Source organism: Solea solea, chromosome 8 (assembly GCF_958295425.1).
Source record: "Solea solea chromosome 8, fSolSol10.1, whole genome shotgun sequence".
Lineage (NCBI taxonomy): Eukaryota > Metazoa > Chordata > Actinopteri > Pleuronectiformes > Soleidae > Solea > Solea solea.
The window spans coordinates 3,673,293-3,697,844 of NC_081141.1; the positions used below are offsets into that span (position 1 = coordinate 3,673,293).

Consider the following 24,552-nt stretch of genomic DNA (forward strand, 5'->3'; position numbering starts at 1 on the left):
AGTCAAATAATCAGTAGCCATATTGCCCATTTCACCACATCCCAATCACCCGGTGCACGGGGGATCATTAGAACTAAACGGAAGCCATTAAGCATGGTGATTAGCATTTGGAGCACTCCCCAGTGGGCTTTCTGTCCCAGTGCAAATAGATCAAAGAGCCCAAACCCAGAGACAGTGTCTAGGACTGGGACTGTACCATCAGCCTGCTGCTGCTCCTCATGCCGCTGCTCCTGCCACTGCTGGCGTCGAAGTGTTTTGCGTTTGGCGTAATCGTGGTCAAACGGCGTAGCCACATAAGTGGGGCATGCCAGACCTGGGGTGGTAACTGACGGAAGAGAGGAGCTGAGGACGTTCCCTATGCAGACTGACGAGCAATTAAAGTCTTCATCCATCATGGAGGACGGTTTATCCCTGCAACGAATCAAGAACAATTTTGAATATGAATGCTTGGCCACGAGATCAAATGTTTCATAACTCTTGGTTATTTTATTTATTTATTTATTATTATTTTTTTACAAAACTTACTTTTCACTGGACCTTGGCATGCTTGGCATACTCTTCTCTTCCCCCCTCGCAAACGGTCCCGTGGCCGCCTCGACGAGCAGAGTGAACAGAGCCTCGTGATCCAGGTCAGGCTTCACAGCCTCTAGGAGTTTTAGGATGGTGGCACTCAAACGGAAATGCAACTAGAAGAAAGAGTTTAATGGTCAACAGGTGTGTGTGGACACTGATGGCACTTATCCTGCTAAACAAACTAAGTGAGAATCTTACAGCCAGTTGTATTTTACCTCCAGGGCCTCCATGGCCAAATCGGGGGGATTATGGTAATGAATTTTCCGGGGGTATCTGGCAGCTTCTTCGTGCAGATAGTGCGCTGCCTGTAATTACACAGAGAGTGTGATGAGAAGCAGGGGGCAGCAATATATGCCGACATCAAGGATCCTGCGTTCACACCGAGCGAGGATCCCCCTCACTCTTTACTGACCTCCGCGACACTGTGTTTAATACGTGCTCATCCGCCTCCGCTGATCAAATCAGAACAGATGAGCTATGATTCATTTATAGGATTTCTGTAGATTATGAAACAAGTCCAGGTAGTGCAATCATCTGCAACCAATCTGATTACTCCAATTCATCCAGGGAAAGATAGACGACGTGGTCTTATCGAGCAAAATGTTCAGATAACTAAGAACTACGGCGTGCAAAAAGCACAACCTTTGGGAAATTGATTTATTTGAAAGTCACAGACTCGCCACGTGAATATCATTGCGTAATCTGTTATATCGTATTTCGAGAGTGTCGTAATCCTTCACATTTGCGGTCAGATTTTATCTGCAGAGGAAAAAACAACCTCAAGTCTCTGCCGCCGTTTACCTTTTTGTAAAGCTGCAGATATTCCACTGGAGGCTGTTTGCGTTTCTCTGCGATTTTCGCGAGCATGTAGTGGATGAGCCACTCTTCTTCATCGCTGTCGCCCTCGCAGCGAGACGCACCCTGGAAACACCGGGACGCCGTCTCCAACATGGAGTCTCTCCTTTCTTCCATCTGAAACAAAAAACACAGTGGGGGCCCTCGTGAGTAATTCAGCTCGAGGCAAACTGATTAATTGAGTCAACAACACATTTGCATGCGTTACAAGCTTAAGTGACAGGACGTGACATTTGGTTAGCTCACGTGGAAACTGGGACATAAAAAAAAGAAGCCAATTTAAGATAAACTGATGGGAGAATATAGACTGGATAATTCTACTCACCTGTTTAACCACATCTGGGGGGAGCTCACTGCGCCACTGCTTCAACTGCCGCGACGCAAAGGAATGCAGAGAATACGATATGGTGCCGTACTCGATCCACAGAGACAGGTTGGAGACGTCAATCTCCAGCGCCCTCTTGAAACAGTTCAGTACGGCCTGGGAGTGCTTCCATATCGGGACGTCACTTTTCAGCTCGTTGGAATTGAGCTTGTCCTGGATGCGGCTGGCCCTCGCTAAAGCCATGCCAGCCCAGGAGTCAAACCTGAGGGGAGATACGAGCATCGAGTAACACGCTTACATACTTACACACAACATAAATGAAGTTAACAAATGTAATGTGGACTGGCTTTGACACCAATGTAGAAAATAAATGATTTACCTGTTGGGACACACACAGATGTCATGCATGTAGAACTTGACGGCTTTGGACTGCTCTTTGTTCTTGAAGTGGTAATCGGCCAGCAGGTAGTAGATCTCATCAATGATTGGAGGTGCAGGAGAACTGCCCTCAGGAAGGCATGGGGCCTTAAAAATACAAATTAAAACACTTCTTTAATAGCGAACAAACCAGCAAATGAGTTTAGGCATCACACACAATATTAGTCCAATACGGTCATTTTAGACCATTTCTGAACTATGAAGCTATTATTTTTATTTATTTGTTTTATTTAACCTTTATTTAACCAGGAAACGACTCATTGATATTAAAAATCTCTTTTATAAGAGTATCCTGGCCAAGACAGGAAGCAGCGTAGTCATACATACACCCAAACACAAGGTGGACGCAAACATTAAAATCACTTAGCATCCAAAACAGCAAACATTTCAAGGTCAGCTACAGAAATAAAAAGCCTCAGGCAAAACATCAACAGGCAGCTGTTTCTGCCTCCAGGTCATCCAATTTCCCCTTAACAGTGTTCAATGAGACCAACTCCTTTTGCTTCAAAGTTTTCTGTAACATGTTCCAGGCAGAGGGAGCAGCAAACCTTTCTTTCCCAGTTCAATTTTGACTTTTGGGACAAACAGCAAAAACAAATCCAGAGACCGAAGACTATAAGTCCCAGTATCATTTTGGTTAATGTAGGACAAATGGTAAGAAGGAAGTAAACCTAAGATTGCCTTAGGTAAATGAGAATATGCAGGTGTCTGAGTCTACGTTTTGATAAGGAGGACCATCCGACCCGATCACACAGTGTACGGCAGTCATGTCAAAGTCAAATACACGGGGGGCCAAAATAAAAAAAAATGGTACAAGTGGAGGGCCGGGCTGGTTCAATGTTTATTAAAACTCGCAATTATTGCACATATTGAACCAATACCAATAACACAGCCTATATTGCACTTAACATTAATCATTAAATTAAATTAAATTAAATTAAATTAAATTAAATTAAATTAAATTAAATTAAATTAAATTAAATTAAATTAAGCAAAACATAAATAAAATCAGTTGCAATATTTTCTCAAGGCTCTTTCAGTAACAAATTGAAAACGTTTTTTCTTCTTCTTCTTTTTAACAGGTAAACAGCAAAATGTAATTGTCCTTCAAAGCTCAATGGCGAGATAAATGCAAAAATGAAACAGCATGCATTAAAAACAAATCAGTGTGCTGCTCTGATCCTCACCAATGACTGTCTTTTATAATAAAATTAGAAAAGTTAGTGCAAACTTGGAAAAAGTGCAAAACAGTTGCATTAATTTCTTAGGCAAGATTTGTCTTTCTGTGCGTCTGTGTGTTTCGTTGTTTCATAGTGCCTTCTTAAGTTATATTCTTTCATAACAGACACGCTGTCTCCACACACAAGACACACAGGCTTTCCTTTTACTTCGGTGAACATGTATTCTGTCTCCCACGTCTTGAAACCCCCTGTGTTCAGCGTCTACCTTCTACCTTGCCATTTTGGGGGAGAGGGAGATGAAAATTGACGGCGATGTTTAGTCCTCCACTGTGACTGTGCTGCTGCTCATGAAGAGAAGACGCGGGATCGCGCTCGCTTGCGGGCACTCGGTACGCGCCAATGCACTCGCAATGCATCTTGGGATTTGTAGTATTATGGTGCTGCGGGCACATAATACTGCGGGCCAGTTTTAATAGTAATTAAATATCATCCCGCGGGCCAGAGACAACTCATTAACGGGCCGGATCCGGCCCGCGGGCCTTGACTCTGACATATGTGGTGTACGGTGATGAGTAAGCGCTTTTGAACCTCAGATGATCCATAATACACGAGATAAGAAATAAACAGCCCAAACATGACTCAGCTAAAATGCTGTCCGTGAAGCATAGTGAAGCATGCGATATTTAAATACCGATTCCCATCCCTAATTAGTGTACATCTGCCAAACATTCAAATTCACATCCATGTCCACATTTATATAAATGACTTCAAAAACAAGGTGTTAGTAGAGGTACTACTTTCATCCATATTTCCAAAAACATGTTTTTTTTTGACACAGTGACCTGAACATTCTTTGGCCAGCATATTCAATTAATTTAATCCTTAACTCCACATGAACACGTGTGCCAGATAAAAAAATAAATAGTCATCAGTCGGCCAAACCCAGATGGACTTAAGAAAAACCCAAAGCACAGAACGCCTCAAGCCATTACTCTTTGCCAAACGCAGAGGCAGAGAAAGAACATGGAATTAAATAAGCCGTTTAGCATGTCTGAGTCATCCGCGAGGCCCCAGTGACTGACCTTCTCTGACATGCCCTCAATGTAGGCTGCCACTTCATCCATGGTGAGCACAGGCGTATCACTTGAGGGGGCAATGCCAGCAAACCTCCTCAGCAGATTAGCCAACTCTGCGGACACCGTGCTCGTCTTATAGCTGTCAAACTCGGGCAGCGACTTTGGTTTGAAATACTGGAACATGAAGAGAGCGTCACTCCACAGCAGCTCCACCTGCAAAACACAGGAAACGTGAGTGTTGTAGTACAAGTGTGGGTTGTGAGTGCAGCGGCGCCAGAACAAATTACTGGTAACAAGGTCTCCTGAGGAATTTTCCCTTGCACTGTGTGGTGTTACATAATAACTCTAAGAATAAGAAATCTGAATTCTACTCATCTAAATGCATATGGCACAGTATGGGTATGACTCCCACCTGCTGGACGGACACACGTATTACAGTTATATAAAAGACCAACAGCTGTATGCTGTGGCTTCACAGTAATAGAGTTATTATGAGCCACTGTCTGAGAAACACTGTTTCAAACCATTAATGGATAAAGTAGACCTCTGCATTGTGACGTTGAATAAGGGAACATGTTTGCATTATTATTATATATTATGTTTACCCATTTATATGAAAAGTCATGCTGATTTTTTTTAGTTTAACATTTGCATTTAAATGACATATTGGCTAGAATTATGCCAAGCAAACAACCTTTGTACTGCGAGACTAAATTATTCCATTTCTAATTGGCGGAGTCACTTAGAGTCCATGAAACAAATTATAACAAATTAAAGGAATGACAAGAGAGAGCTTTTAGAAGGTATTTGACCTGGGGAGATGAGTGGTCCTCGAGGTAGCGGGCCTTGCTTTTCTTACTGGGGTAGCCATACAGACAGAAGAAGCACTGCTCCAGGGCCATTTCCAGCTCCTCTTTGTAGGGATGAGAGGCGGTACTGGAAAAGGCTGCAAACTCCTTTTCCAAAACTCGAACCTACAGCAAAACATAGAAATTAAGTGTTCATCCAATCCAGTCCAATCCATTTTATTTAAATAGCACGTTTGAAAAACACATGGTTGCCAAAGTGCTGCTGTACGTACATACATATGTTATTTAATACACCCCCAGAGATTCAGAGCACAAAGTTAAAACACATAAAAAGAACTTTGACAATGACTAAAAAAACCAAAACACTAAAAGGCTAAATTAACATTAAAAGTCTAAAAGACACCAGAGACCACACAATTCTCATGCTGGGTTAAAAGGCAAGGAGTAAAAGTGAGTTTTAAGAGCATGACTTGGGTGGGTAACTCTTTCCACAGTTTAGGTGCCAGTATACAACTCTCAGAGGTCTGAGATATAATGTGGTGCCAAACCATTCAAAGACTTAAAAACAAAGAGCAAAATTAAAAAAGAAAAAATCCTAAAATTGACAGGAAGCCAGTGGCGAGAGGCCAGAATGGGAGCGATGTGGTCCCGTTTACGTGCTGCTCTTACAAGTCCAGCAGCTGCATTTTGGACGAAATGTAAACGTGTTCATAACGAAATGTGCAAATTGATTTCCTCCCACTTGCAAAAATGAATTCATGTCACATCTACTGCTGCTGCTTCACATCTTCTATTTAGACCGCAGTGGCCCACAGAATTTTAATTTGTCCGACCACGGTCTCATAATGGACCAAAATAAATGTGACTGTTAAAGTAAATGGTGTTTTTTGTAGCCCTATTTGCATGGTGCTCACCCTTGCCGTCATCGATAATGTTTTTACTGTTTGCACAATCAGAGCTCCATTGTTTCAGCCACAGATGTGTATGTGGAGAGTGGCATACAGCTTTGCCTCTCTTGTTGGCCTGTGTTCAACATGAGAATGGACTATGTGCCCAGCTACCACCAGAGATTTAATTCATTCTGAGGGCAACACCATGAATTCACAATAGGGATGTCACAGTGATTTTCACAATTAATTGCGGTATTAAATTCTGTTAATTGTAACATTTCCTCAATGCCGTCCGGAACCATATAGGTAGTTCAGTGCAACTCAAACGGAACGAAAAGAAAGTTACACAACAACAGCGTTGTTACCGCTTGTGCTGCTTTGTTATTGTTCCGCGCAGAGTTGCAGAATAGAGCCGAAATACGAGTAATATGTTTCACCATCTGCGGGATAAGCACCCGTCCCTGTGTGCCAGAGTAAAGGTAAACGCACAGTAACTGGGTTAAATTGCTAACTAACGTAACATTGAACTGGTAGGAAATTAAATGTTAGCGTGTCATTTGCAATTAACTGTGTACGACACGTGTTCGGAGTAAAGCGGCATTCAACTTAACGTTACGTTATACGTCATGTGATGTCCGTTTCATTTATTACAAATGTATTTGTGTCATTGTTATTTACAAACAAACCACAATAATAGATACATGTTATATCTGGCCACATACAAATAGATAAATTATTAAAATGATTAAAATAAACTTAGATTTGGTATAGATGACAATTGATGACTTAAATGACTTAAACATTGTTCCTATATAATAGTGTAGTGTATTTGCTACATTATTTTGTTACGTGAGCATCAAAAGATATAAATAAATGAAACTTTAAGACCTATAAGCAGTGTCATAGTGTTAACGCATAATAATCGTGATTAATTCTCTGTACCAAGAAGATCTATAATCTTGACATCCCTAATTCACAATATATAAGACTAAAATGTCTCTGAAACATATGCCTTGGTCATTTAGCAAACTCACAAAGAACTTGGGGAGTGCACCGCCTGAGCTGCAGCACATGGAGCGACGGCCCAGATACTCATGCGCTGTGTTCAGAAGCATCAGGGAGGAAGGCAGCATGGGAGTGTCTGAGTCATCTGAAAGAGAGGCATCACAGGGTCACTCACTGCAACAGCTACCCCGGCAAAAACGCCAAAAGGGAAAACAGACGGCACGAACACAGGGAGTCAACAAACCTTCATCGTCCCCTACAGACATATGCTGCCGGAGCATACAGTCAAAAGCCGCCTCCTCGTGTTTGATAATGCGATAAAGTGTAATCCACGGCAGAACCGAGAAGAAATAAGGCTCCTTTGGGTCGTCGGACACGGACATGCTAAGGTCGATCAGCTGAAAACACAACAGTGACAACACAACACATTTATTTTCCACACAGGTCTGTCCTTATATTTCATACATCAGTTGGACTCCAGCTCTCCCCTCACCTGAATTAGGTTGTTTGCCAGTCGAGCCATACTTGAAAAGTGAGGGACGTTGCTTAGAAGTTTTGAGTCTTTGGTGAAGCAGACCTCGATGCCATCCAGCAATGTTCCAATGGTGCTGACCCACTCCTCCTTACTAGGAGGTGCGCTGTTTGAAGAGTTGAGCTGCTGCAGGGCTTCATTCAGTGCCAGCTCACTGCACTCCAAACACTGCTGATGGTCCTCCAGCCTCAACAGTGCGTTCTAGGGCAAAGAATTAAAATTCAGGGAACAAGAAATCCCAATACTCGCACATTTTTAAAAAGATAAATCAGCTCCATCAATGTAATTAAAACATATCTAACCTGAAGTAGCATTAGCTGAGCAGGCCGCTCTGGCACTGAGCTCACAAACTCCAGAGGTTTAGTCCTGCTGCCATAATTAAGAGTGGACTGCAGCAGGCGCACGACAGACTCAAAGTCTGCAGACTCAAAGAGTCGCTGAATCTCCTCCAGAGACTGACACCGCTCCAGAGACTTCAACCTCTTATTGATCTGTTAGTGGGGACAGAGAAAGCCCAAAATGAGGCACAGGCTCAACATACACTCAGAAAAGCAAATGATTTAGCTTCTTAGTGAATAAAAGTGCTATTGTTTGTTTGTTTTTTCCATTTAAAAATAATCTATGTATATGTTGGTTATTATTCTGACCTCCTCCACAGAGATCACTGCATCTGTCCGTAGGTTGGGCAGGTTGATGGTGTAATATTTCCCTTCGGGTGACTTTGGTTTGCTCTGCAACAGACCCGTACAGACGTCGTAGCTCTCCAGTGCCAAATCCATGTCACCCTGACAAAAGACAAGAAAGACAAGCTTACAAGTCGCACTGAGGGGTAAGATCTCAGGAAATGAAAAGGTTCACAACAAAAGACTAATTTAAAAAAACGAAAGAAAAAGGCATCCTACCTGTAGGGCTAAGAATCGTGCTTTGAGCCAGTAGACACGCACCATTACATCCAGCCAGTCATCCTCAAAAAGGTCTTTTTGGGATGAACCCAGGGCCAGGAGTAATATATCACCCTGAAAGTGCTGCCCAGGGAATTCTGAGTCAGCTGCATCATTGCCAGGTCCAATGCTGCTTCTTCTTGGAGACACTAAACAACCCAAGTGTAAACATGCGTGACCTTTTATTATTGAAGAAATCATTGTCTTTGCAACTGCATTACGATTGAAAAAAACATAACGTTAACATGTTGAAAATGAACACAGTGTCTCTGGTACTTACCAGTCTTTTTGATTAACCATTGCTCCAACTGCAGCTCCATACAAGCCAGACTCATTGCCATCATTTCCTGCACAAGTAGTAGATAAAGACACCTTTAATAAGTTTTCGCGGATGTGCAAGCTCGGCCAGAATGAGGTTGAAAAATATCAGAATTATCTGGAACACTGGTGTTTTCTTTTATCAATCTTTGAGATGAACAATCCAATAAGCTTTTCTATTTCATACCACACCAACACACAAACGTATTGAAATAAATATTGTTTTACTAAAAGCACTTAAAAAAAAACATATGCCAAAAAACAAGATAAATAAAGCTAGAAATCAATGTATAAGACAAGTAAACAACATTAAAACCCATTTTAGCTCTCAAAAGAGGTTTAATAGTGTGTTCAGAAGTCAATAGTCTGGGTTAATTTAAGGCTATTTTGACCCAAAAAGGCCTGAATTATTAGTCATGTCCTGCCCGGCGACCCAAGGCTCCTCTGTGGCTCATTTGTACGTGAGGCAGTGAGTAAATATTTCATAAATAACAAAATAAATAAATAAAACTGCTTTCTTGTTATTTACCCTGATGTGCTGGTTGCTGCAGTCCCGAAGCAGCGGGTTAGGAAGACCACTGCTGTGCTTCCTCCAGGTCTGATGGACCTCCAGCACCACAGCAGCCAGCCCCCGGGGCCACTCCTTCATGAACTTCTGACCCACTGATTTCAGGTAGCGCATCATCAGGTCCAGTATACCGCCATTAGCTATATTATTGAGCAGGAAAGTGTGCACGTCCTGTTGCTCTGCAGATGAGAACACATGTGCTTTTTCAGCGCAACAGGAACAGCAGCACGGCACACACACCGCATTGTAAATGAATAACCACAGTACGTACCAGACTCCATGTATTCAATTGAGTCTGCAGGCAAGAAACTCCCATGGAGAGGCTGTATGTCCTCTTTCCCATCACACTGTGCCTCAAGATTACTCAGACTCTCATCATCATTGTCAGGGTCAAACTTCCGGAGCCTAAGACATAACAGTAAAACAGCGATTAAATCTAAAAGACAACGATAAAATGAAATGATTCCTTAGGTTTAGTGTAACCTGCCTGGAAGGGAGGTATTTATAAAGCAGCTCCTGGAAATCAATCTTCTCCTCCTTCTTGCATTTCGTGTTGCGCACTCGCGCTGAGCGTCGCTTGGCTGTCTCTCCACTATCTTCTATGCCACGTTTCCTTTTCGGGGCTTTCTTCACTTTATCTGTCAGTGAAATGTCCATTGCTGTAGCTTTGAATGAACAGTAAAATAATTTTTTTTATAAAAACAGGGAAAAAAAAGGCTTTTGAAAAGCAAGCAAATGAGAACTTTAAATGAACAACTCACCAACAGGGGGAGCAGTAGTGGTGATCTCCACAGTGGTCTGACTGGTGATGATCTGATGTTGCATGCCGGGCTGAGACAGGATTACTGGCTCAGAGAGGACAACTGGCGGCAGGGATGAGCTGGGACTGCTGCTCAGCGTGGTTATCGGAACTATACTAACAGGACTGCTGGGTTGAGGGAGATTTTGGACAAAGTTTGGGTCAGAGTATTCTGACAAGTCGATCCTGTGGCCAAGACTCGGACGTGGCGGCTCACATGTGGTCTGATGTCTGTACATTGCAAGAATGCATTCACCGACATGCTTCCACCTAAGAAAAAAAATAAACAACAAAACAAAATTGACGTATACGAGCTCAAACTGTCTCATGGCTAAAATCCGTAATCTGTTTCTGAAACATATTTTGTACAAGACGAAAAAAAGTGATGAGCAAGTCTAGAGAAGCTTGCATTAGAGGGTTACACTGGAACCGATGCAATCAATGCATCCCACCCCCGGACCTCTCCTAAAAGCGCTGCTGTCAAAACACATAAACAAACACTCTGAGACAACAGCATCTAGCACAACTAGCTGTGAACCCTGCAAAGTCAAGAGTGAAAAACTAATTTAAATAAAAAATAGTCAAAACCTAAACATTTGACAGAAGCATAAGAGCACAGCACTCACGAGAGGCAGCGGATGGTCTTAACCATGACAAGGTCTGGTTTTGGTTCACAGTGAGAAAGAGCCCTTCTGCGTTTCCGTATGTCCAGGGCCTCCTCTACGATAGACTTGCGCTCCTCGTCCTCCACGTCCACATAGTGAATAGACATATCACTGCAAACAGCCCACACACACACACACACACACACAACAACAACAACACAGAGATGTGTCAGAGGTGTGAAGAAGTATGGACCTGCGGCCAGAAAACATTAATTGTCCAAAGAGAAGGAATGAAAAGTGGGCTAGTTTCACCATTTCATGAACATCTGCATTGTGTCTCTCTTCAGACATGGCTGCTCATCAAAGATTTTCTCCTTCAGCACCAGACCTTTAGTGTAACAATGATCCTTCTCTAAGGCTTTGGCGATGAAGTACAAACAGCCTAGAAGAATGCACACAGGAAACAGTTAACGTCTCTTTCCCTGCTTGAGCTCCCACACTGGTAACAAACAGTGCATGCAGAGCAAAAAAAAATAAATCTTGATGATATACAACATACAGGTGTAGTCGCTGAGTGTGTAAAGAATAGTTATGAGGTTGTCCAGGCAGGGCCAGTGATCTGGATTACAATGCAATCCCTCCTCAAAGGCATGTCGAGCCAGAGGAATGCGCACCAGTCGCACAGCCAACTGACCGATTTTGTACCACATGTTCACGTCAGTGGAATCCAACATAACAGCCTGACAGAAGGAAAAAAAAAAAGCAAAACATGTAAGAACACCCACAACCATAATGATAAATGAATGATAATGAAATATTAACATGGTACTGCTTTGTGGTTTTACCTCCAAATAAAACTCCATCGCAGTCTCCAGGTCATCCCGTGATGCAGCCATACTGGCCAGGTTTTTAAAAGTAGAGTATTTCAACATCAGCCCAGGATGCTTGAGGACCACTTTCTGATTGTCCGACGGCATGGCCTAAAACATTCAAGAATACATCAAACATGGACACTGTGAACACTGTGTAGCGCAGATTCACCTTAGGGGTCTCAAAAAATGTGTGATAGCGCACACACTTATGTTACTAGGGAGGTTTTAGGCTTCTCCTGCTTTAAATTTGACAATTAAATTGATGGTTTGTGAACTTTAATTTGATCTTTAGTGAGCAAACGTTGGTGCAGCACTGCAAAACAGAAGAAAATATACAAGCAATTTAACATGTGAATAATTTCAACACCAGTTCCTGCAATAAATGCACATTTAAAAGCGTGCATCAGACGAAAAATCTAGTTTACGATTGTTTTGTTGAGTTGTATGTCAAATGTTAAAACTGTCAACTGTCATTTTATTATCAATTTAGTCAAATTGTTTCTCATCATATTCTGCACGTAGGTTTGCTCATTACACACACATTACATTTGCTATGCAATAAAAAACATTTTACCTCTTTGAGCAGTGGAGTTTTGAGCAGCTCGTGATAGGCTTTGCTGGACTCCTCAAACTTGTCATGTTTTTGGAGATCTAAAGCTTTGTTATATAAAGCAAACGCCTCTGCTTCCTGTGGACAAAAATACAAAGTGACAATGAATTTTTTAAGGTACAAAAATGATGACACATTCAACAAGGAGGTCATTTTTGTCCCAACATGTTTGTCTGTGACTGTGAGCAGCATAACATATGAAAGGACAGATTTTGATGAAATATTTTAGGGATGTAGATCTCAATCCATAGCAGAAATCATAAGATTTTGGTGGTGATCTAAACATTTTAAAACAATTGGAAACCTTGTGAGCTATGGAAGTGCAATGGTGGAGGTGTGCTCTCTCTACTCTATTATATGCTCCGTACCTGAGCCTCTTTAGTCTGACTCTTGCTACTTCTCAATGGGTCTTGGGATTCATCGGCAGCTGTCAATGCAGCATTCAGCGCTGCTATTCGAATCTGTAAAGAACACAGAAAAATGTCTTCAGCAAGCACTGATTACTTAAAGGAAGAAAGGTATTAAGAGTGAGAGCCATCTGCACGTTCACACGCTGTAATAATACAAAAAAGAAACACGGAAAGAAATTGCCTTACCATTTTGATATCAAACTACAAAGCTTCCACTCTCACGGTGTGAAAACTTTGACAGGACCTGTGGAAAAGTACAGAAACCAGACAGTGGCAGGTAAGAGACATATGATTGCCACTTTAAAAAATAAAACGGGTAACTGGTTTTAATGATGTGGCTGTTCAGTGAGTTTTTGACATGAAGTCATCAAAGATTCTAGTAATAGTAGTTGATGTTGTTGTAGTAGTACAGACACTTTAAACTGGAGGGACAGACCAAAAGTGTTGTTCAATACATGTAAAGCAATTTTGTATGTCACTTGTTATCAATTACTTACAATGTCAGACAGCGGGAACTAACTACACACACACATATACACATATATATATATATACATATACATATACACATACACACATTACATACATTTACTGGTAATATATATATATATATACACACATATATATATATATATATATATATATACATATTGTGTCTTACACAGAGAATCTCGAGTTTAGCAGACGCTAACTCAACAAAGAGAAGTGACAGGTAATGTAGTGTAACGAAGGATTTGGACGGACTACGTCAAACTTGTCACTCAAACTTAGCCTGTTAGCTTCGCTCTGTAAGTAAATAGCTTCGACGCGAGTGCACAGTTTCCACCACAGCAGCGAGCAGCGTGTGCCGACTGTATTTACCCGGTGAACGAGCACATTCAGCTCGCTAACAGCCTAACATTACAGCCTCCGTTAGCTGCTTTTAGCTGACGTGAGCTAACGCTAGCTTCTGTTTCGCCGGGTGTCCATCACCTGCGAAGCCGGACGACTTACCGTTCATTCCCGCTTCTGCTGCATCTGCGGCTGCAATGCGTTCTCTACAGCGCGGCGAGAGACTGCCAACAACCTGCGGTGATTCGTGTAAAAGGAAGCGCGGAGCAAGTTTGAAACTTCATCAATTCATCGCCCTTTGTTATTGTCAACGCCAGGGACTGTGTGTGTGTGTGTTTGCGTCACAACATGACACTTTGCTCCCCGCCAAGCAGTAAGGTCAACCCTCATTGGTCCAAATATTACCATGTGACCAATGATCTATTCTGATGTTGGGTGATACTCACACACACATACTCATAAATGTCACTGACCAACAGATTTAACACCTGAATACATTAGATTATAAAAACATCCTTGATTGATGTTTTGAAAATGAATAGTTAAATTTCACATAATCAACTCTTTATACACCTGTCAGGATTATTTTAATTGTGAAAAGACAAGACAACACAGGTTTCATTGTTATGTATGCACAATAGAAAAAAATAAAATTAAAAAATAAAGATGCAATGAAAATGTAGGTACTTTTCAATAAATAAACATAAAAGACACAGTTAAACAGTAAAGTGACACACTAAAACAATGACATTTAATGGGATAAGATCAGATTTGTCCTGCAGTGGGGTTATTTACATTGTTACAGCAGCACAGTAAAGATAAAGATAATAAATAATAAACATGCATTACCAAAACATGTACAATAGATAAAGACATTAACACTAAGACTTTTTAAAAAAAAGAGTTAAAATAGAACGTAGAATGTACATTATAGACAGTTTGCAGAATATACACAAAGTTTTTTTTTGTAAATGTATTAGTTGTGCATTTGATGACATAAATTCTCCCTGAGTAATGTTCAGTGATGGATCCACTGTCTTTCTTTCACAGTTGGCCACGTTAAAATGTCCTCCAAAGATGGTTCTTTGGTCCCAGTCGGAGCCGTCCTGTCCTGTCCTGTGCAGCTGCCTCTTGATAGTTAAGGTAGGTAAACACTGTAGTATTAGTAGTAGTAATAATAGTAATGATCTGCTTATAGGCAGTTTAAACCAGAAACATTTCTCTGTTCAGTTAATGAAATCAAATAGGTTTGGGCTTTTACTGTGATGAACTAATCAGGAAAACAATTCAATCACACAGCAACACTGTCTAAAGATCCACTGTGTCTGTACAGGAGAGACAATAACCAGACATATGAGGACTTAAATATGTAAATATATCAGAAATAATGTAGGTAGGTTCCAATATTCTGAGCAAAATGCATGGAAAACACATGACCACTAGAGGGCAAACTTTTATTATAATCACTATACTGTAGGTACAGTTTGTTTCCTCTGAGAGTGAGGTGGTCGTTTTTATTCTCAGGATCTTCATGTGTTACATCTTCATCTGATTTGCCTGCATTTACTGCATGTGGCATTTAACTGGGATATTGATCTATAATATTACCTGTAATGTTCTTAGGATTAACACACACACTACCATCATGTGGCAGAGACATTGTGTTTCTGTTGGGCTGTATAATGGCAGATTGTAACAACTTCTGCAGTTTTTTTTTTTTGCAGGAGTAACAGTATACCGTTTCTGTCCTCAGTGACCCTGTCTGTTGCAGTCCCTCCACTGCTTGTCCCCACCTCTTCCACCACCCGCACACTCCTTCTTACCACACCCCATCTTTCCCCTCGGCAGAGAGTGGCTGCCTGGCACCATTATCAATTCCGTTTGTCAGCATGCCTGCAAAAAAAAAACTGCTGACGTCACTGTCATTACTGGGTCTATAAAAGCCACAGTAATGCAGATTCTCTGTGCAGTCAACCCAGGCTACATTCCTCGACACAGAGCAGCCTGTTTCTGAAGTCATGACTTCTGCCGGCTTTGACCCTTACTTTCCCTCTTCTTACAAGAGGAGAGTGGTGGTGCGCAATGCAGGATATGGAGCTGGGGGAGGAATAGGATCCAGGACGGCCTACTCCAGCCACTCTGCCCCGATAACTTCCTATGCATCCTCCCGCAGAAGTTATCCTGCATACTCACGGGCTTCCTCCGGCTACTCCTCCATGCTTTCTGCCCCCGTGTCTGCAGCTGCTCCTGAGCTACGCCTTGAACAAGCCGCGCAGGTCAGCTCTGAGTTCAAATCATTGAGGACCCAGGAGAAGGCTGAGCTGCAGGGCCTGAATGACCGCTTCGCAAGCTTCATTGAGCGGGTCCATGAATTGGAACAGCAGAACAAGTTGCTGGAGACTGAACTTCTGCTGCTGAGGCAGAGGCAAACGGAGCCATCCAACCTGCGGGCCCTGTATGACCACGAGATCCGCCAGCTCCATGCTGCCGTAGAAGACGCTCGCCATGAGAAGCAAGCGGCCCAGGATCACAGGGATGAGATGGAGGACGTGCTGCATGACTTGCAGAAACGCTTTGAAGATGAAGTGCTCTGCAGAGCGGATGCAGAGGGCAGGCTCATCGATGCTAGAAAGGAAACAGATGATGCTGCCCTGGGCCAGGCTGAGCTCGAGAAAAGAGTTGAGACCCTGCTGGATGAGTTGGCCTTCCTGAAGCGCCTCTGCGAGCGTGAGATCGCAGAGCTGCAGGCCCAAATACAATACAGCGCTGACGTGTCAGTGGAGATGGAGGTCATCAAACCTGACCTTTCTGCTGCTCTCCGCGACATCCGAGGGCAGTATGAAAAGCTGGCACAACAAAACCTCAAGTCGGCCGAAGACTGGTTCTGCAACAAGATGAACGTGGTGACCGTGGGCACCGCGCGCAACACAGAGAGTGCGAGAAATGTCAAAGACGAGGCCGGAGAGTACCGCCGACTCCTCAAAACCAGGACGCTGGAGATCGATGCTTGCCGTGAGATGAACCAAGCTCTGGAGAACCAACTGCAGGATGTGGAGGAAAAGCAGAGTGCTGAGATCTCCGCACTGCAGGTGAGGAACGCAAGAAAACCCTGGGGTGTGAAGTACCTGGTTCTGAAAGTATTGTGATGAATTATTGCATTGTCCCACTAACTTTATTGCCACTTTATTTAATTTTTTTCTGTACAGGATACGATAAGTCAACTGGAGGACGAGCTGAGGGCAAACAAGAATGACATGGCTCGCTACCTGAAAGATTACCAGGACCTCTTGAATGTGAAGATGGCTTTGGATATTGAAATAGCAGCCTACAGGTCAACAGTGAAACAACCCTTTTTTCGATTATTATTATCCTTTGGTTTGCCTGTTGTGTTATAATCTTGTTTTGTATTGACAACCAATCTCTTACTCCATTAGGAAGCTTCTCGAGGGAGAAGAGAACCGTATAAGTGTGGCAGGCCCAGCTTCTGTCACCTCTTACTCTCACGCCGCGTACGCTGCTCCACCTTACGGGAGAACCCAGTTCTCCATGCACTCTCAGCTGAGCTCTGCACCACCCTATCTGCTGAGCTCCCGTCTGTATACTTCAGCGCTCGCCACGGAGGAGACAATATCTGCAAGCCAAGCACAGCAGGCAGAGGCAAGCCCTCCTCAAGAGGAGGAGGAGGAGGAAGAAGAGCAGGTGGAGGAGGAAGAGGAAGAAGAGGAGGCAGAGGAGGAACAGGTGGAAGAGGAAGAGGGCGAAGAGGAGGAGGGTGACGCAGAGGAAGAGCAGGAGGGTGAGGGAGAGGAAGGGGGTGAGGAGGAAAAGCAAGAGGAAGGAGATGAAGAGGCAGGCGGACAAGGTTAGTGTGTGGCAGTTGTGTTTCATTGACGTGTGCGTGTGTTGTACTGACCGTACTCTTTGTCTCCTCGTGTGTGTCTGTTGTAAAGAAGAAGGCGAGGCAGAGGACGGCGACAAAGGAGACGAGGAGCAAGGAGACGAGGAGAGTCAGCCTCAGGAAGGGGACGGTGGCGAACAGGAAGAGAAAGGTGGCGATGAAGAGGGCGACAAAGTGGACGAGGAGGAAGAGAAGGTGGAGACTGAAGAGAAAACCACAGATAAAAAAGCTTAACTTTACATGCTTTAAAAAAAATAGCCTCTGCTAGCAGGTACAGCTAAAGCATCTGTGACTAATGAGGATCTCTTGAAATCAGCAGTATCTACCGTGTGTGTGATCAATAGGAGTAAAATATTGCATGTTTGCAAACATGCACACCCGCCAAGACGACAACTTAAAAGCGAAACTGACCCACTGACAACGGCAGGGAAGTGTGTGGAGTAGAAATTCTGCTTCGCGTGCATTGCTGCCGCCAAAACATGCCTGTGTCACTGCGTGTATGTGCGACACCCAGTATGAAATGCCTTACGACTAATCCTCACTGTGTGCTTTCCGTCCTAGTATATGCCTTGAACTCCAATAAAGCCTTGAAGCCTTGTGAACCTAATGCTGGTGTCAAGCTTTTCATTCGCTGTCGTGAAAACATGTCTTATCAATTATGATTTAGCAAAAAAATGGTCATATCAGGGTTCAGAAAACTGTTTTCCTTTCTCAACTCAATGTTAATGGAATAAGATTGTGGCAGCCAAAGTGCTTTTATGCTTCTATATCCATATTGATGAATCAGAGTGAACGAGAGCTGCAGCAAAGTCATCGACTTTGGATTGTTTGAAATGGAAAACACACACGCACCAAAGTGGTTCAACGGCTGATAATAGCACATCATTGTGCGTATCAGAACGACACTGCTTCACACCGTCGACATGATCTGCCAATAAAGTCTCATTTTATTTCTCTGGACTTGGCGGAACTGTCTGAAAGAGGTGATTTACCGCGGGGCAGCTTTTGACTTTATTTAGAGTCAGCGGGTCGTCACCGTCCTGATGTGCCGATACAGTCTCTGCGTGACGGGTGAGCTGACACTGGTGTTTTTCCTGCCTCAACCTTGCCCACTTCGCTGTCCATAAATCAGGAAGCACTGAAACCTTTATGACTCAGCTCGTCTGCTGCACCAAGGAATCCGGCCAAGTGTCAGCTCACGCAGTGGGATTGGAAGGGGGGGAGAGAGAGAGGGAGCAATTTCATTATTTTATTAGAAGGACAGTTAAAGAGAGACTGAGGACAAATCAGGCGAGGGTGGCCTCAGTCTCAGCACTGAGCCTTGGAAAAGGACAGACTATTTTTTTTACCAAACAAAGTGGTGGAGAGACTGCTCCAGCATTATTCCTAACCTTAGCCATAACCAGCTGCTGCTACCTTCACCAACCACAATTCAAAATCTCGGTCCTAAACCCAACCAGTCCCCCAGAAATGAGACTCTGCATTATTATTAGGACTGGGTTTTGGTCTCCATGAGGACCAGCAATGCCACAAAAGGTCACACATGCTCTTCCAGAGCCTCAGAAATTAGGTTCCGCCTCATTTTTAATTTTAATTTACACACTCTCACACACAGAAACCTGTGCTTGTGACCGAATATATACTAATAAGTGAATTCTGGCACACGGTACGTGCTATAGCCCAGGGGTGTCAAAGTCATTTTTGTTCAGGGGCCACATACAGCACAATTTGATCTCAAGTGGGCCAGACCAGTAAAAATAGTATAATAATAGCATAATAATAACCTATGAACAACAAGAACTCCTTTGTTTTACATTTAATGAAAGATATTTTTTACAAAACATGACATTGAAGTGCTTTTTGAACGATATCATGCCTAAATTTACCATTTACACATCACACTGGATCTATAAAGGCACAAACATGTACTCACAGGTATCTGGAAGTGAAAAATATTGTATTTGACATTACGTTTAGATTGTAAGCGTTATGTGAAATTTTAACAAATTCATCCTGTGGGCCGGATTGGACCCTCTGGCCGTATGTTTGGCACCCCTGCCTAGCCAATCCCACATGTGACGAGGCAATGCCCTGATCTACACCAGCGTGCAGTCTCCTCCCCCATGTCCTCAGTTTACCCCCACCCTGAGCTACGCTGTACATTATCCCCCTCATGCTGTTGCTTTTCCGATGCTACAGTAAGAGTAGAGCCAGTCCAGCAGAGCACTCAGTTTAATCATTAGACGCGCAACCTTGCAGTGAATTTGGCTTCACTCACACATACCTCTCACCACTCAGAGAGAGAGGGAGAGAGAGTGAGAGGGAGCAATATTGTAAATGTTTCCTTATTGATTGAAAGTGCACTAATGCTGCATTTAAATGCACAAACTGCCTGCAGAGAGAGTGCTGGAGCAGAGACGGTGCTCCTCACTGTGCATCTGTATATGTGGATACTCCCTCAGGTGCATGGAGCACTTGTGTCGCATACAATTAGAGGAATCTGCATTTTGTGTGTGTGTGTGTGTGTGTGTCAGGGCACAGTGGTGCACAGATCACCTGTGAACACTTACATATTAAAGCAAAGCTGTATTTTCAGATATTGGGATTCTACACGGCGAACAGACTGGTGCATAAATCTTATAACTCCCTCCGTCTTGTGGGCATAAACACCATGTCAGAGGGAGGGAGGCCCACTAAGCCCTCCCAGATGCATCCTTCTTCAGATGAAAAACAAAAAGCTGAGGCGACGGCTGCTGCCTCCCCATTCCTGTGAAAAGATAAGAACAAACAAGTGTCTGTGTACTGTACACTTACACTCAAATAGCTGTGGTTATTATATAAAGTGTAAACGCTCCTGGGTTTGACTCCGATACATCACCAGTTTGAACCACCACACCTGCATATGACACCGCTATTTTTAACAGCGTTAAAATACACTGACACTCACCGCTCTGTAGATTTTACCAGCACACCTGAAGACCGGCTTTGTCCCACACTGAGGGGGGAGAAAATCAGCTTTCCATCGCAACCCATTTAAATGACATTTCAGCAGGATGCGGAATATATCGCAACAAGCCGATTATGACCGTGTCAGAAGTTTGTGCTGCAAATCAGACAAAAACAACATTTCATTTTTACCGCAGACATACTCAGGAGAGATACTCCTGATATATGCAGATATATATGCATACCAGCACAAGATATACTATACATTCATGATATTCATTCATAAATTACCTCATTGTATATGTTATGTTATGTTATGTTATGTTATCTTATCTTATCTTATCTTATCTTATCTTATCTTATCTTAACTTAACTTATCTTATCTTATCTTATCTTATCTTATCTTATCTTATTATCACTCCATGATATTAATTCATAAATGACCTCATTGTATATGTTATGTTATGTTATGTTATCTTATCTTATCTTATCTTATCTTATCTTATCTTATCTTATCTTATATCACTCCATGATATTAATTCATAAATGACCTCATTATATTATATTATGTTATGTTATGTTATGTTATGTTATGTTAAGTTATCTTATCTTAACTTATCTTAACTTAACTTAACTTAACTTATCTTATCTTATCTTATCTTATCTTATTATCACTCCATGATATTAATTCATAAATGACCTCATTGTATTAAGTTATGTTACGTTACGTTGCGTTACGTTACGTTACGTTACGTTACGCTACGCTACGTTACGTTGCGTTACGTTACGTTACGTTACGTTGCGCTGCGTTACGTTACGTTGCGTTACGCTACGTTACGTTACGTTACATTGCGTTACGTTACGTTACGTTACGTTGCGTTACGTTACGTTATCTTATTTATTATTACTCCATGATATTCATATTCATTCATTCATAAATTACCTCATTATGTTATGTTATGTTATGTTATGTTATGTTATGTTATGTTATGTTATGTTATGTTATGTTATGTTATGTTATGTTATCTTATCTTATCTTATTATCACTCCATGTTATTCATTCATAAATTACCTAATTGTATTATGTTATGTTATGTTATGTTATCTTATGTTATCTTATCTTATTATCACTCCATGATATTCATTCATAAATTACCTCATTGTATTATGTTATGTTATGTTATGTTATGTTATGTTATGTTATCTTATCTTATCTTATCTTATCTTATCTTATCTTATCTTATCTTATCTTATCTTATTATCACTCCATGATATTAATTCATAAATTGCCTCATTGTATTATGTTATGTTATCTAATGTTATCTTATGTTATCTTATTATCACTCCAGCAATTAAACGTCCTGATGAGTTTGGGGGTGTTTTTACACTGAAGGTGGAGTGTCCTGCTCGGGCTGTGGTCCAGACTGCAGATTGGGTGGTCACGCTGCAGCAGTCTGCCTCTCTCCGGTTGTCACACAGCCGCGCTTTGTCTCCGCGGAGAAAAGGCAGCCCTCAGATAAGAGTTGTGGCTCCCTCTGCTGATCTCAGAGAGCCACCCAATTAAAAGCCTCTGTCAAATGAGCCTCCGCATTGGCCCACAAGACAAAAGACATCGGATGGTTTCATTTTAAGATGTGGCACTCTCGTGCTAAAAATAGATAATTGCTTTTTCCTGGGGTACATACACACACACACACACATACACGGTGTAACATAGGATGCTTTACTGCATTAGATGGAGACAAATGGAGGTAGAGGCTCCTCAGGGCACATCCTTTCTCATGCATCACAACCTACAAATTGGATGTAAGACGTGAGGATATAAATATGGTAACCCTGACTTACCTGCAGGATACTTCTCTGATCACATTAAACGTGTCAAGCTGTGACAAAGTAGCGAAAACTTTCTCTGAACATATGCAACAATGCAACATGGGAGATAAGTAAGCTGAGTGTGGGGGTGTTGATATAAGTACAGAACAATGTTTCATTAGGAAAAACACATCTAATATTCTGCACACATGTGATTTCCTGCACCAGTAATCCACTGTAAAACAACCTCTGCCACGGCATAGTGAGTGTTTGTGCCGTGACCTTTGAGAACAGCATCACCTCACTGTTTTTTACCTGCTTCTGCTGTCAGACAGCCAGGTGGATGCTGAGGCTCTCTATGCCTCTGGCATTATGTGGTCCTGGCAGACAACTCATAAATCCATTAGGCCCCTTTTGTCTGCTTTTATTGTAACAAACTGAAAACCTCTGTGGGGGCTAGAACATCCCACCACTCGAAAGTCTTTGAAGTACCGAGACTCCAATATGCTGATGGCTTTGGCTCAGGAGCACAATGTTCACCAATCAGAAGGTCGGTTGTTTGATCCCCGGGCTCCTTCTCTCTGCCGGTGTGAGCAAGTGTGCCGGACTCCTCAGCCGGTGAACGGGCGGCTGTGATTTGTGGTTGTTAAGCATCGAGCAGTTGTATAAAGATGCAGTCCATTTACCTTTACAGTCCACTGGCTTCACAAATGTTAGCCACAGACTAACAGCGGCGTCGGGTCAAGTTTTTATTTATATGGTGCATTTCATGAATATGGATGCGTGCTGTGCCTCATCTTTGTGTGTGCCATAAAAATAAAAACACACAGAGAGAGGCACACGCAGTCAAGCCTGTACACACACACACACAAACCAATCAAATGCTCTTGAGTGCAGGACGGTGGGTGGGCTTTTCTTACTACTATTCCTGAAAGTACTCCACCTCACCTGGGAGATGAACAGAACAGTGTCTGATACGATATGACAATCAATCTGACGTGAGGTCCGGGCATTTAGTTGCTCAGCTGGACTGTGCGTCTGTTGCTTATAAGGAGCACTCAACTCCGAATGAATAGGAGTTGTCTGTCACACGCTAATGCAAGGCAAACAATCACACACACACACACACACACACACTGTGTGATACTGCTATAGAGAGAAGAGTCAAGTGTGAAATTACTTTGCAAAAGCTATGGCATAAAAACAATAACAGTCCTTTGTATGCAATAGCACTATGCAGTCAGATGATGGCAATATTGTATTAGAGATTTTATTTTTTATTTATTTTTTTAACTTTGGACAGCCCAAATCTGCTCTCATTTGAGAGAGAGAGACATTTGAGAGGGTTGAATGGATATGAGCAGATCTGAGTCCCCTTAAAACAAAATGAAATACTCACGACTGACAGGCACCTACGACTCCTTCAGAAATAAGCCGCAATAAATGTGGTTAACAGCTAAATGCCTATACTCTGACAAGTCGACGTATATCATCAAAGTGCATATCTTGTTGCTGATTTAGGAGACAAACTCAGTTGGCTGTGCACAGTTTGTCAAAAAATATGCTGCGTCACAAAATTGTCGGTGTTTTATTTCTGTGAGGGGGAAGAAACACAGAAACACACATTATCTGCAAGCAGAACTTACGAAGTTTCACTCTTACTTGTATTTTTAGCCCCCTTTTTTTTTTGCAGTTGCCATATGCTCAACAGATCGACCCTGCAAAACTGCACAATTTCATATCAGTACGCGTACTAATTCACCACGTGCTGTGTTTTAAAGGCAGCCGCAACACAAGAGATGGGGGGGAAAAAGCAACAATAAGCGCCGGATGGCTGCACGTTATTGACAGCACCATTTGGCTGACCAGTCGCAGCAGAAGACACTTACATACACACACACAGAGCTAAGTGGGTTACCAGATCTCAGCCAGCAGCTGTAAATTACTTTACTGGGCAGAGAAGGAAGGTGGCGAGCTCAAATTATGATCCACTGACCATGATTAAGTGACATTTAAATCAAAGCCAACACCCTCATTGATGAATCTCGACACGGTTGCTTTGGCCATATGTTTTCTTTTTTTTTCAGTAAACTCTAATTTGTGTTGCTTGCATAACACGAGTCTGAAATCATCATCTTTTCTGGACCATGTGTCCCACTCACAGTCAGGTCCAGTCCATTTGTACTCCCCGAGGCTACAGTGCAGGGGCCCAGTAAATCAGTCAGCGTGAGAGGCAGCGTGGAGTTTTGCAATTCAAT

The 24,552-nt window shown here is 42.5% G+C and overlaps 2 protein-coding genes across 8 annotated transcripts in view; one reads left to right on the top strand and one right to left on the bottom strand.

Moving 5' to 3' along the window:
* cabin1 (calcineurin binding protein 1) overlaps positions 1-13,968 on the bottom strand; it is a 42,826-nt gene extending 28,858 nt beyond the window's left edge. For 3 of the 6 annotated variants that reach the window (XM_058635851.1, XM_058635852.1, XM_058635849.1), the window contains exons 1-27: positions 13,801-13,968; positions 12,994-13,051; positions 12,766-12,858; positions 12,362-12,475; positions 11,761-11,895; positions 11,475-11,655; positions 11,228-11,357; positions 10,937-11,086; positions 10,273-10,580; positions 9,999-10,176; positions 9,783-9,916; positions 9,473-9,690; positions 8,906-8,972; positions 8,587-8,774; positions 8,332-8,469; positions 7,987-8,175; positions 7,646-7,885; positions 7,397-7,550; positions 7,182-7,297; positions 5,261-5,422; positions 4,455-4,661; positions 2,133-2,278; positions 1,754-2,015; positions 1,375-1,545; positions 789-878; positions 526-686; positions 197-411 (exon numbers count right to left, since the gene is read on the bottom strand). In XM_058635851.1, coding sequence (XP_058491834.1) covers positions 197-411; positions 526-686; positions 789-878; positions 1,375-1,545; positions 1,754-2,015; positions 2,133-2,278; positions 4,455-4,661; positions 5,261-5,422; positions 7,182-7,297; positions 7,397-7,550; positions 7,646-7,885; positions 7,987-8,175; positions 8,332-8,469; positions 8,587-8,774; positions 8,906-8,972; positions 9,473-9,690; positions 9,783-9,916; positions 9,999-10,176; positions 10,273-10,580; positions 10,937-11,086; positions 11,228-11,357; positions 11,475-11,655; positions 11,761-11,895; positions 12,362-12,475; positions 12,766-12,858; positions 12,994-12,996 — 4,150 coding nt within the window. In that variant the 5' untranslated portion in view covers positions 12,997-13,051; positions 13,801-13,968. The remainder of the gene's footprint in view (positions 1-196; positions 412-525; positions 687-788; positions 879-1,374; positions 1,546-1,753; positions 2,016-2,132; positions 2,279-4,454; positions 4,662-5,260; positions 5,423-7,181; positions 7,298-7,396; positions 7,551-7,645; positions 7,886-7,986; positions 8,176-8,331; positions 8,470-8,586; positions 8,775-8,905; positions 8,973-9,472; positions 9,691-9,782; positions 9,917-9,998; positions 10,177-10,272; positions 10,581-10,936; positions 11,087-11,227; positions 11,358-11,474; positions 11,656-11,760; positions 11,896-12,361; positions 12,476-12,765; positions 12,859-12,993; positions 13,052-13,800) is intronic. The other 3 variants (XM_058635854.1, XM_058635853.1, XM_058635850.1) reach the window with 2 other exon arrangements.
* Positions 13,969-15,589: 1,621 nt separating this feature from the next.
* On the top strand, positions 15,590-17,821 carry neflb (neurofilament light chain b). Of its 2 annotated transcripts, none has more exons than XM_058636180.1 (4): positions 15,590-16,727; positions 16,845-16,969; positions 17,073-17,500; positions 17,589-17,821. In XM_058636180.1, exons 1-4 carry the CDS (start codon positions 15,657-15,659, stop codon positions 17,768-17,770), a joined length of 1,806 nt encoding a protein of 601 aa, XP_058492163.1. In that variant the 5' UTR covers positions 15,590-15,656; the 3' UTR covers positions 17,771-17,821. The 2 variants fall into 2 exon arrangements, with proteins under 2 accessions (XP_058492163.1, XP_058492164.1); XM_058636181.1 differs by having other exon boundaries at positions 17,592-17,821.
* Positions 17,822-24,552: the final 6,731 nt, after the last annotated feature.

What these genes read in the sequence shown, in the direction of transcription:
- neflb (XM_058636180.1), top strand. Translation starts at nt 15,657, where the DNA reads ATGACTTCTGCCGGCTTTGACCCTTACTTTCCCTCTTCTTACAAGAGG. An exon ending in ATTGAAATAGCAGCCTACAG is followed by an intron (nt 16,970 to 17,072) that starts GTCAACAGTGAA and finishes TTACTCCATTAG; the next exon opens with GAAGCTTCTCGAGGGAGAAG. An exon ending in TGAAGAGGCAGGCGGACAAG is followed by an intron (nt 17,501 to 17,588) that starts GTTAGTGTGTGG and finishes TCTGTTGTAAAG; the next exon opens with AAGAAGGCGAGGCAGAGGAC.